The 13,127-nt window shown below is 49.8% G+C and overlaps 1 protein-coding gene across 4 annotated transcripts in view; it reads left to right on the plus strand.

Moving 5' to 3' along the window:
• Positions 1-13,127, plus strand: part of BORCS5 (BLOC-1 related complex subunit 5) — an 81,019-nt gene that overhangs the window by 60,649 nt on the left and 7,243 nt on the right. For 2 of the 4 annotated variants that reach the window (XR_012633366.1, XR_012633365.1), the window contains exons 4-5: positions 7,358-10,612; positions 12,248-12,391. Coding sequence is in view for 1 of the 4 variants with exons in the window: in XM_074901805.1 (XP_074757906.1) it covers positions 7,358-7,588 (231 nt within the window). In the remaining 3 variants the exon portion in view is untranslated. Of the gene's footprint in view, positions 1-7,357; positions 11,515-12,247; positions 12,392-13,127 lie in introns of those variants that run through there. The other 2 variants (XR_012633364.1, XM_074901805.1) reach the window with 2 other exon arrangements.

Consider the following 13,127-nt stretch of genomic DNA (forward strand, 5'->3'; position numbering starts at 1 on the left):
CTGGCTTGTAGCATCTACAGCACCGGGATTCCAGATGGCTACTGGTTGTCGGGCTTTGCCGTCCATCTTCTCCCACCTCTGTGAAGTGGGGCCCTGCTTTCTCAAGCACTTGGAAGTCAGTCTACTGGTTCATTAGTGCTGGGTGAGAGGTAGGTATTGTTTTAATCGTAGCTTTTAGGACTCTCTTTTTAGCAACAGTTAGTGATAGCAGTTATAACTTAAGCTTGGGGGACTGCCAGTTGGCAGAGGGATGCTGGTAGCTCTCAGGCGGGGAAGGCTCGAGTCGGAGCTGTGAGGGAGAGACGTGGGCTGCAGAGGTCAGACGGCGCAGTAGCAGCAAACATATCCCATCCAATAACGCATTATGCAGGAAAAGATTTACATAAAGGTGGAAAAGCTAACTTCAAGAATGAGCCTCCATATTCTTTCGAATTCTGAATGATTTTGTGCAACCCAAAATAATAAAATCTTGATGTTAGAGGCGCAGCAGCCTATGTTATGCTCTCATGTATCTACTGTAGCTCTAAGGGAGCAGGTATGGGTTTAGCTAGAGCCAGTTAAAATGGTTGTTCTTTGTTCTCTAACTTGACAACAATCTGTGCAGTGCTTACACAGAATAACCCTTGGCAAATGTTTACATCAGTGACAAATTACAGAGGGAGCAAAAGAAACGTTTTGGCACGGGGTTCAGTCTTGGATGTGATAAGCAAAATCTAAGCACAAATTATGATTGTTTACCTGGCAGTGGTGCAGAGGAAGAGGGTGCTCGTGAGAGCTCTACTCATGACCGATGCTGAAGGAATGGAACGTGGGATCCTTGGCTGGGTGTCTTGTTTTTTTACCCTGGCAAAGAAGCTACCCAGTAACGTTTATCACTTACCAGCACGTGGGATGAGTGGGAGAAAGAGAGGATGTTCCCATCATCAGGAAGTCATCACAATCTATTGTGCTAACTTTGCGTGACATTATCAAAGAGAGAGGGGAAGGCGGGGGGGGGGAGGGAAGCACCATTCATTGAGCACATTTGTTTTCAAGCGGTACAGAAAGAGGAGCTGTCTTCAGTTTTAAGTGCGTTGATTGAAAAGTATTTTCACACCAGCACATTGTGACTAATATTCCATGCAGTCATGTTCCCGCCTGTCACTTTCTGATGTGGTTTTTGTGCAGCTGCAGGAAGGAGTTCATTTAACCCAGCCGGGCACCTGACAACACGAAGGGAAAGGCCACTTGTGCTCAAAGCACTGTTCTAGCCAGGGAACTTTCTGGAATAAGGATTGTGCTTTAATTGCTGTGGGTTTTTTGAGCATCAGCCACAGGGGAATGGGAGCTGCTGGCAAATCGTTAGGGCAAAGGGACACATGGGTGTCCAGCTGAGCTCTCGAAGGCTGTTGCTCAGTTGCGGGTTGGGGGGACACAAAACATCTTCTTGCCTTATTGACATTTTAAGGAGGGAGTGGAGAAGCTGGGATTGACGGCGTCCTCTTACAAGATGTATTTGTTTTGTTATGAATGTCAGCAGTGCCTCTCTAGAAATTTGATGCCAAGTTTAATGAACTTCTGATGGCGTTGGCATGTTCTGCAACCAGGGAAAACGTGTCTAGCTGCAATTTTCAGTCTCAGTCACTGAAGTAAGATGTGACCTCTGTTTCCAACAGCTCAGGACACTTACGTGCCCATGACAGAGGTGCTATAAAACCACACCAGGTAAGAGGTATATATAGGGCACTGGTTTGTTTTCAGTGTGGTCTCTTGAAAAGAACTGGGCAGTGTCCAGTGCTGACCTCAGTCTTTTTGTGGGCTAAATTAATGTCTTTATTCTGCTCGGCAGTGTGGGCCAAGAAGAATTTTAAAATGAATGCAAGAATTTGTGGTGTGCAAGATGTCTGAAAGTACCCTCAATTGTTTTTGTGTTCCATCAGCGTGGTGTTACAAATGGGCCTGTGTAACGCAGAGGAGAGGCTGCGAGCCTTACTGGTTGACAGTGTGAATGGTGTAACAGGAGGGGCTGCGCTGGGGCCCTTTTAAGTTGGGGAATATCCATCTTGCACTGTTGTTGGAAGTAATTATGAATCTGTTTTCATTTGAAGAAAGAAAAGCCCAGTAGATGTCATTTTGTATTTAAAATATGAAGCTGAGGCATAAATTAGTGTCCTGCTGCTACTGATCCATGGAGGAGTCTTGAGCTTTGAAACAGAAACAGACCCAAATTCTGAATGTCACTGGCTGTATGAAAAAAGTACGTTATGCTGGAAGGTGAATTTTAGGCTTGTCCATTTTTATGATACTATACTCCTAGAAGAAAAATGGAAAAAACTCTTCCATCCTTTTCAATGTAGAAAGGGGAGGAAAATCCTGCTTCTGCTCTGGGCATGTCCAGCCTCAGGTTTGGTGCTTTAACAGGAGGAATTATTTTGTAAAGACATAAAATGTTCATTGGGAGCTCTCACCCCTTCACTGAGATCACGTCTCTTTTCTTCAAGACCAGGTTGGGCAGAACTTCTTGCTTTGACAAGAATTAGGACCTCGACCTTGTGTGCTGGGCTCTGCCCTCTGCTTTTCTTCTGTTGCTTCTTGACAGGTTTCAGGTCCAATCTTTCGGCTCTCTAAATTCTTCTGTACCTGTATGTTGGGGTGATGAGAGCTTACTCAGTGGTGATGTTTGAAGAAGTTGGTGATGGTGAAGCCTCAACGGTGAGGTCAGTTGAGGGGCTGGTGACAGCTCAGCTCCACATCTGTCATGGTTTCTGGGTGACCTGCTGATGGGGGAGCTGCTGGCAGCTGTGGTGGCCTGGCGTAGCAGGAAGCTCGAATCAAGCAGAGCAGAAACAATGGCTCAAATAAACACTTTCAGTTGGTCGTAGGGCAGTGGAAGAGCCGTTGGCTCTGAGGCGTCTTGCTGAGCTTCACAGAGAGCTTCTCAGCCAGGGATGGGCAAGAAGGCTCAGACTTGAGTGTTTTCCAGAAGAGAATATGGCAGGGCCTCGTGTTGGGGAGGTGGAAGTTGACTGGAGCTGCTCAGAGAAGCAAATTCACTCACCTGACCCTCAAGGGGGTCTTGAAAAGCATGGACTGCCTTGGCTGTAGGCAAGGGAGCAGACTCTTTGCCTGAGCTCCCCTTCTCCAGATGCTTTTTATTGCTACTGTATGGAATTAAATAGATGGGGAATTAAGCAGATTCTTAATGCATGTTCCCTGTTCATTGCAGATTCCTCAAGGACAGTTTTAGTCTCTGTGGTGGGTAAATAGGGCTGACCCTCTGAGTCCTGCAACTCTGAAGGCCCTGTCTGAGTGCCAGTGGAATAGGACTGCATGCCAGGAGAGCTAAAAGCACAAGGTCTGGCACTGGAGGAGCTCGCTTGGAGGGGGAGGAGGCAGGAAGGATGTAAGTGTGTATTTAGGCCCGCTTCGAGGAAAGCTGCAAAGAGTCATTGGCATTTATATACAGGAGTTAACATGTCGATTTTATTTTTTTTTCCCCTAGTTAAAAAGACCAGGTTCAGTCTGAATAAAAATTTGACCTTTCCTCACAATTACTCAACTTCAGTCCTCCTAGTCGTGTTGCTGGCTGTGCAGCTGCCGTGGCCTCCTGCAGCAGGCAAACTTGAGCTCTAGGTGCAGGGAAACCATAGGAAACGCACACTTCCACCCTTTCTCTTTTTTGTGAGGCAGCTTGTTTTTTTATAGCCATTACAAATATGTCCAAAAGTAGCAAAAAAAAGCTTGGAAAGCCACTCCGCATTTCTTCTTCCTTTTGCAGGTCAGCTTCTTCCCGTGTTCCCCTCAGTAAATGGACATTGCTGGTGTTTACACGAGGAGCCTAAAACTCAACAGATGGAAGTTATTGGAATGAAGAAAAGAGGGGGCCTTTTTGTTTGGGGTTTTTTTTGGTTGTTGTTTCAGAGTTTAGTAGATGTGAGCTTTGCCTGTTGCACAGTGCTCAGAGGCCACGTGGAGAACCTGCCTGTGGAGGAGAACTTCAAGACCAGTGGAGGTTTCTGCCGGGGTCCCCACGCTGCTCGGTTTAATGAGGCGTGTTGGCTTTTGGCAGGTATCCAACTGGCTGCCTCTTCATGCCACTGTCTCTCATTAGGTAGGATGTTTTTAGGAGCTGGATTGAATTTACTTCCATCCCGTGCAGACCTGGTGGTGGTCTGATTTTTACACACTCCAATTTACAGAGCTAGCGCCAAGCTACTAAATTATTAAGCTGGAGTTTTAATAGAAACCCCTGTGTAGGCTTAAATTGTTTCCACTCTATTTGGAGTTTCCTGCTCTGCTGGTTTTTATTTTGTCCCGTGCATGAAAGCGTGGAGGGAGGAATTCACAGGAAAGCACAGAGGCAAAGAGGAAGAATTCAGCCTGAGAGCACTAGAAAGTACAGACGAAATAAAAGGTTAATTGGTACCGTATCCAGCTCTGATGGAGGTGATAGGGGGGAAAAAAATGCTTCCTAATCCCCATGACATTCCAGCGGAAACTTGTGTGTTTGTTTTCAATGCTGTTTGTAACTTCGGTTTCTCCATAAAATATTTTCTTGCCCAATTATTTTAGTCTTGACCTCTTCCCCAGGGTTTGAAAGGGACGTTTGTCAGCAAACACAGCTCCCCCATTTTCTCCCCCAGTGTCAAACCCTGCTGCTGCTGGTGGGACAGCAGAGATCTGTCTGGGGGGACTTCTCTCCTCCTTGGGGGATGTCCCTTATAGCTTTGCACCGTTTCCACCCGATCCTCACCTGACTGCAAGCTCTCCACTACTGTGTTCTGGGTCGGGATTACCCTTGCTAAATAAGTACGGCATAAATCAGGTCTGGTCACTGTGAGCACAGCTTGGTTTTTAGCACTGAGGTGTCTAATTTGTGTTGTCCCTGATGACAGGTATGGTCACTGTCCTCTGCCAAATGGGTTGACTCTGTCACACATTCAAGTGAGGGATGCTGTTTGAACCTGTGCTTCCTGGTAGACCAGTTCTCAGCACTGATTCCCTGAGGCTGCTTCATCACAAGCAGTGACCTCCTTCCTCTGGGGGTAATTAGATGGGAGAGATTTGGAAAAAAACAGTGATGAGAGGCGGCAGTGGGCTAAAAACAGTCAGCGTGTGTCTGCTCCTGCCCTTCATTCAGCAGCTGCCGTGGGCACGTGCCGAGTTCCAGGCGAGGGGCCTGCTTTCCACGAGGAGAGAGCGGGCATCAGGATGTGACTGGAGAGCTGCCAGTCAGAGAGAGACCTGGGGGGTGACTGACAGCCGGCTGAACAGGAGCCAGCAGTGTGCCCAGGGGGCCAAGAAGGCCAATGGCATCCTGGCTTGTGTCAGCACTGGCGTGGCCAGCAGGGACAGGGAAGGGATCTGAGCCCTGGGCTCGGCACTGGGGAGGCCGCCCCTCGATGAGTGGGTTCAGTTTTGGGCCCCTCACCCCAAAAAGGCCATTGAATGACTCGAGCGTGGCCAGAGAAGGGCAACGGAGCTGGGGCAGGGTCTGGAGCACAGGTCTGCTGGGGAGCGGCTGGGGGAACTGGGGGGGTTCAGTCTGGAGAAGAGGAGGCTGAGGGGAGACCTCCTGGCCCTCTGCAACTCCCTGCCAGGAGGGGGCAGAGAGGGAGGGTGAGTCTCTGGAGCCAAGGAGCCAGCGCCAGGCCCCGAGGGAATGGCCTCAAGCTGCCCAGGGCAGGGTCAGGCTGGCTCTGAGGAAGGATTTCTGTGCAGAAGGGGCTGTTGGGCGTTGGAATGGGCTGCCCAGGGCAGGGGGGAGTCCCCGGGATCCCTGGAGGGGTTGAAGAGTCGGGCTGAGCCAGCGCTGAGGGATCTGGGGGAGTTGGGAACGGTCAGGGGGAGGGTCATGGTTGGGCTGGAGGAGCTGCAAGGGCTTTTCCAGCCGAGATGATTCTGTGAATGTTCTGTGAATTCTGTGATGTACCTGCTGCTCAGACATCCCAGCACTGCAATGACTGGGGTTGTGGAGCACAGATCTGTTACAAGCCCTCTGAGTACACAGTACGTCTTATGACATGTAAAAACAGCTTAAACCATCCTTCCTGGCTCACGTGCATCTGGTACTAGCAGCTATGGGCGGAATCATGCCTGGAGTTTGCAGGTCAGGCTGAAGAGAAAGTCGGGCTGTGAATTAGAGAAGCTACTGTCGTCACTCAGTGGCAGGAATAGCACTGCAGTTCCTGTCATTGTCATCACGCTCCAGCCGTGTTTGGGTACTTACCGTGTTTAATTGCATGCCTGATTTACTTAATGTCTCTCCTGGGGTCACTCTTAACACTTTTATTTTTAGGATTCAGGGAAATTAGGGACACTAGCAATCCATTGTGGTTTTTCACCAAGGCAGGAGCTTTCCAGACAATGATGGTAATAACAGGCATGGCCTAGTCGCAGAGTAACCCGGCTAAACTGATGAAATTAGCCCTGGTGAGTATGGTAGAGATTAACGCTTACAAGGAGCCATCTCCACTGCAAATATGCTGCAGGTGTAAGTGGAGCCACAGGTTCCCTGGGTTTGGATAACTTGGAGGTTATGCATATGGCTTATTGGGAAATCCCTGGCAGTGCCTGTTGGCTTTCAACCCCATAAATAAAGAATTTTCACAGAATCTTCTTGGTTGGAAAAGCCCTTGAAGCTCCTCCAGTCCAACCATGAACCTCACCCTGACCGTTCCCAACTCCCCCAGATCCCTCAGCGCTGGCTCAGCCCGACTCTTCAACCCCTCCAGAGACTCATCCCCCCTCTCTGCCCCCTCCTGGCAGGGAGTTGCAGAGGGCCAGGAGGTCTCCCCTCAGCCTCCTCTTCTCCAGACTGAACCCCCCCAGTTCCCCCAGCCGCTCCCCAGCAGACCTGTGCTCCAGACCCTGCCCCAGCTCCGTTGCCCTTCTCTGGCCACGCTCGAGTCATTCAACGGCCTTTTTGGGGTGAGGGGCCCAAAACTGAACCCACTCACCGAGGGGCGGCCTCCCCAGTGCCGAGCCCAGGGCTCAGATCCCTTCCCTGTCCCTGCTGGCCACGCCAGTGCTGACACAAGCCAGGATGCCATTGGCCTTCTTGGCCCCCTGGGCACACTGCTGGCTCCTGTTCAGCCGGCTGTCAGTCACCCCCCAGGTCCCTCTCTGGCTGGCAAAGATCAAATACTCAGATCAAATACTCAGTGTTTGGGTGTAGCACTGAGGTGTTCGTGTATCCTCCCTGGTATACAGCTGTGAATTGCCCCATTTCACAGCAAACTGGTTATGTACCTGTCCAGTACCTCCAGTGGGGCATCTCAAGGTGCTTTTTGGTCGCTTTTAGGAAAGCCCATGTGCTGAAAGGCCTGTGTTAACAGTTGGCCTAATGCGCGTTGCTCTGTTTGTTGTTTTTAAACAGATGGATCTCTCCGTGGAAACTCTTTATAGCTTCATGCAGGAGCGCCAGAAGAAGTATGCCAAGTATGCGGAGCAGATCCAGAAGGTCAACGAGATGTCTGCCATCCTCCGCCGTATCCAGATGGGCATCGACCAGACGATCCCGCTGATGGAGCGCCTCAACAGCATGTTGCCCGAGAGCGAGAGGCTGGAGCCCTTCAGCATGAAACCGGACCGGGAGCTGAAGTCTTAGCTGATCCCAGAGGCTCCCCCTTCCTCACCTTCCGTGCTCCGGCATCCAGCACAGACGCGCTTCCAACGGGCTGGACTGGCAGATGTTTGAAGCGGACGGCGGTGCTGCCTGACGCTCTGCCAGGCCGTCGGAGGAAGAGCAGCGTCAGCTGCCAGAACTCTGCAGCCAGGAATCCAGGAGCTCCCCGGTCCCGTCGTCTGGAGAAGATGATTTACCATTCTTTCATCTCCCTCCTCTTGCCCTCCTGTCTCCTTCACTACCACCGCCTGTGCCGAGACATTTCTTTCATTGCGGTGACTAGGTTGGGGTTTACAGAGGAGGAGTTTTCTTTTATCTGGGTTTTGGTTTTTTTTTTTTACTGGAAAAATTCAAAGGGATACAGGGTGTGACAAACCCTCTAACATGGTTTTTGCACCACTGGGGTTTAGACAGTTAGATGGCTGGCAGGTATTTCTGAGATCCCCTGGCCTCGGAAATACGTGTGTTTTATGGGTGAAAGTGCGGGAGCCAGGAACTGGCTTATTGAAATCTGCCTATTGTCATAATTAACGTGGTTTGCATGGCAGGGTTTTGGCACGTCCTCCTTGAGGCTCCTGTTTCTTCATGGGCTCACTAATTTATGAGGCTGTAAAGGAATAACTGTTCCAGATATGTCTGTTAATGTTAAGCAAATCTTCGCATTCCTCTTCCCCCTTGCCCTGGCAGTGTCCCCGTGGTGGCATTTTGTGTCCCTCACCTTGCACAGTGATTCTGACAGGCACTGGCACTGAGCTGCTCACTTTGCATCCCAAAGCTGGACACCAGGTGTCTTTTTTTTCTTAAGTTTTTATTGGGACACTCCAGTTACCTTGGTGCTGTCTTTTTTACCACAGGGGATGAAGTTGTTTTTGTACCTTCGAGTGTTACGGAGTTGGAGGGGACAGACACGAGAAGTCCTTTAGGTCTTTGCAGTGGTTTAGCTGATCTCAGCCCAGAGCTTGCCTAAGCACAGTGTTTCACGACTGAAACCACGTGGCCCTTCAGGGCTGCGCTCAGCAAACTGCTCCAAAGGCCACAGGGTGGTTTTTGTCTTCTCCAGAGCCAAGGGCCCTGCTGGAAGTCAGGTGGGGTGTCCATGCACCGGGGTGTCCACACACCGGGGTGTCCACGCTGCCCGGGCCCTGCTGGGCTGGCCCGTAGGAGATGGGTTGGTTGCCAGTTCTTCCCCAGTCTGCTGGCTGCAGGTGATTTGTAGCACCTCTCCGAGCTTTGGTTCTCCCTTTATAAAACAGGGGGGATGTTTTACACACTGCTGTAAAAATATTTATGGATCTAGAAATAGGATTTAACAGCCAGTGTCACCATTGCTCTTGTCTGCAGCAGGAAGAGGGTGAAACCAGAAGTGAGGAGCCCTTGGTTTGCTGGGTCAGGGGTAGGTTTGTGGGTGTTGTGTTAGTCTCAGGACGCTGTTGCTGGTGAGGAGGCTGAAGCGGTGCCCGGGGACCCCAGGGGTGGTTGGTTGTGTGTCAGGAGCACAGTTCCAGTGGCAAGGACAGCCCTTTTTGAGGGAGTCAGCAATGACCCATCTTCCAGGCCAGCACAAAGCTAGGCAGCTTGCCAAAGGTGACTTGCTTTGATACCTCTTGGTGCTTAAGAGCACTTAATCTGCAAAAGATTGTCTCTGAGCATTTGGGAATAAGAGCACAGTAGGTTTTTGATGGTATTAATTACTGCCTGGTGGCAGGAAGCAACAGGCTGTTCTCTTGTTGCATTCCCAAAGGCCGTGTAGCCTAGGGTGAATTTTTGTGACGCAGACTGCAGCCAACTTAGATGTGTATCGGAACTGTAGTGGTGATTGGGCCCCGGGGCCTGCTGAACTCTCTCTGAAAGCAGAATCCTGTAGAAATGAAGCCCTCTGGAATGATGCCCTGGGAAGAGCAATGCCTCAGAGAGGGCAAGGAGCTCAGCAGGAGATTTTTCTAGTAAGGGCAGCAGCGTGGGCCTTGTCTGCTTCTTCCAACCCAGAGTTGTTAGGTTGTACATACATAGGTGTACACTGTATGTTGCACAGGACTATAACGTCGGGTTTCCATCCTTCCTCACCCACCCTGCAGTATTTTACACTTTGTTAAAAGCTCATGTGAGACTTAACAACCCATAAAAATCTTATTTGTTGTGGCCACGCCCACGAGGGTCCTCACTGTCCATCGTGGAATATGTCTCTGCCTCCCGTCATCAGACACACCAGAATATGCAGCAGCTTTAAATAGCAGCTGCTGGAGGGTTTTTTTGTCCTCTTCGTCCAGATGATGCTGTCTGGAAGTTTAGAATGTGCGACATTCAGCCGTCTGCCAGGCGGGATCATGGATATCCCACACCCCGGCGTGCTGGAAGCCTATACGGGTGGGAAGATCCCGGTGTTGGATCTCGAGGCAGGGGCTGGGCTGCAGATGCTCTCTCCTGTAAAGCTTCTGGACGTTTGGCCTCGTGCTATTGAGTGTCAGATCAAAGCATTGCTCCTCGTGGCGTTAATGAGGGCGAGCGAGTAGAATTCCTCTCTGAAAGCTGCAGGAGGGCTGCAAATCAGTTCCTTCCTTATTTTGCTATAAAACTCTTAGACATTGGGCTGATAATGGGAGATGGCCTTTAAGCTTGGGGATGTGCTGCTGGGCCTCCCAGCTGCAGCTCTCTGAGCAGCAAGTTGTGAAAAATGTTAATAGCTTAACGAGAGAGAAATCAGAGCTGGAACACAAAGGCCGACCTCTTCCAAAGCCCACAGGTTGTCAGCTTCATCCCACAGGTGGTGAAGTGTCGAATGGGTACTGTAAGATAACGTGCACCCTCTGACCTCTCCAGTGATGGTTTACAGTTTTATTTAAAACATTGTCACTGGCTTCATTAACTGTAAGTCTTTGGACCTCTCACCGAGGGGAAGACATTTCCTGGCCCGTCTCCTTGAGCTGCTGTTTGTTGCTTGGCTGCTCCTCGCTGGCTTTGCTCTGTGTGCTGTTGTCAGCTCCATCTCGGATGCAGGTGATGCTCAAGGTGAGACTGTTGCTTTACTCCCTTTCCCACTGTTGAAGAGATTTGAGATGTGACTGGAATTACCTTTTCGCTTATAAATTTTCTTTTCCAAGCCAAATGCTGTTGGAGAAGGCCTCAGGTATCTCTCACAAATGTAGTAGCCATTACTTCTGCCACAAAATAATCTGATGTGCTCTGCTGAAAACAGACATTTCTGCCTTTTTCTGCTTTCTGGGGTGGTGTGTGGTCTGAGGTAGAGGCTAAGCTTCTTGAAATGCAAACTCCTGCAGTGCTGGAGAACAGGGCGAGTCTCTGGGTCTGTGGTTCCCCTCTGGCCTGAGCTGCGCTGCTCTGGTTCTTCCCGACCCTGCTGCTGCCACCCTCCCTTTTTGTGCTGGTGCTTGTTGCACCCGAGGCTGCTCAGTGTGCTACACGCACAGAAGAGGTTTGCTTTGTTGTTTTTGTTGTTTTTGTAATTTAATGCATTGACAGGGTGCTAAAGTGCCAACCTACATGCAGGGCAATTTCTGTGAAGGTCTGGTGAAGGGGACAAAATAGTTTTTGGGTTTTTTGAAATATATGTATTTTAAATTAAATATATTTAAATATATTTAAATATTTAAAAGTGTGTTTTCCCCTCCTCTAAGCTTTTACACAGAAAGAGTAGAAATAGACGTTTTTCACAGGCCCAGTTGTGGCGTGAGCCAGCCCCTCCCTCTCAGACCGAGTGCCAGAGGTTTCCTGAGGTACCATCGTAACGTCCCCCCCGTTCCCGAGCTGCCCGGGTGTATTTTGGTTCCCAGCCTCGTGGCTGAGCACCCCTTGGTTTATGGGTGGTTATCCTCTTTGCAGACTTGCTTTCTCCTTTCGGCTCCCTACATGCTACGTGTTCCACAGCTCCAGCATTAAAACGTTTGGTATCACTCTTTTCCAAGTGTGGTGTTTCTCCGATCGCTTTAGCGTGGGAGGTCGTATTTGAGCTTTACTGCTTTGTACACAGAACCCACCTTCGTGCTGTGGAGACTCAGCTCTTCTGGGGACTGCAGGGAAACGTCTGTCCCAGAAGGAAAATAAACGTTGGGGGTTTTTTGTTGTTGCTGTCACACCGCTGTGGTGTGAGACACTCTCTGCCCGTTTCATTAGGGCGCTTGCACCTTGTGTGCACCCAACGGCTTTCAGAAGACTAAAACACGAGCAGCAAAGCATTTCTCATGTATTTCCACACCCTCCCCTGGCTTATCTCCCTGTCAAAAAGAGACTGTGTCCTGACAGATGCTTTCCAGCAGGTCTTTGCCAGCTCGCAGGAGGAACTAGAGCTGGGCATTTGGGGTTGGTTTTTGGGGTGGCCCCTGCCCTGTCAGCTGCTCATCTCCTACCCATTCTTCACACATCACTGAATGGGTCGGTTTGCACTTTTAGCCAAAGTTCAGCCTCTTTAGATGGTCTGTGGTGCTTCTCTGGGGGCTGTTGTGTTGCTTTTCTGCTGCCACAGTTAGGTTTTGACTTCTTCAGAAGGTGAACCCGCACAGACCAGCCTGACCCGCAGAAAGAACACCTCACCCAAAGCCAGGGCAGGTCTGAGGTGGTGATGGACACACTCAGCAAGCAATTCGTCATGTCAGCTGCCTAAAATAACCCTTTGTATCTTTTTAAAAGCTTTGTATTTTAACAGACGGACAGTGAGCACTGACCTGGGGAAGTTGTGTACATGCAACACGATGGCCTACGACAGGACAGAGACACAACCAGAAAATAGATGAGGATGGCCGTAGATTCTGTCAAAACGTGACTCCTAGTTGGGTATGTGAACAGCTACTCGATAAAGAGGTGGATTTGAGAGAAATTCCCAGTGCAAGCTCACCTAGCAAAAGGGCTGCCCTGGCTCGGGGTGGGGGCGAGCTGGTTGTAGGCAGGCCCCTGTAACCTGCAAAGCAACCTGCAGGGAACAGGTTTTTCTAATCAGCTTAGAAAATGGGTGGTTTAGAGGAGAATTAAGTGAAGGTACCTGTAGCAGAATGCTGTTCTCCAGGAACTGGGAAAGCAAAGCAGTGATGGACTCTAACCTACTGCCCAGGGAGTACTGAACAAAGAGAGATGTCAATATATAGGGATTTTATTTTTTTTTTTTAAGTGATCTGATGCCCCAGCCTCATTCCTGCCCGTACTATATCATGGCTTCGTACAGCGCTGGAATCCACACCTCAAAGTGAACAATCCCTCCCAGCAGGGCAGTTCCCTAAAAGCCTGTTTTACAGCATTTTATATCCTAGGAAAGCAGCCCCTTCCCAGAGGGGTGGGTACTGCAGGCTAGAAATAGCTCCCTTTATTTTTTTTATCTACTCAAAGTGCAGAATAGCCAAAGGCTTCACTGCAGAAACACTTGTTTGCCTGAGAGCAACCGTCTGGGCCTAAGGGCCCACAAATTCTCTGCAGGCCTGGTTCAAAGGGAAAGGCTTTTATGTGTTATGAACACAGTTCTACCTGAGTTCCCAGCTGTGGGTTTGTGTGTATAATGTAATGGCGGTATTATAATGCT

Source organism: Athene noctua, chromosome 3 (genome assembly GCF_965140245.1).
Source record: "Athene noctua chromosome 3, bAthNoc1.hap1.1, whole genome shotgun sequence".
NCBI classification, from domain to species: domain Eukaryota; kingdom Metazoa; phylum Chordata; class Aves; order Strigiformes; family Strigidae; genus Athene; species Athene noctua.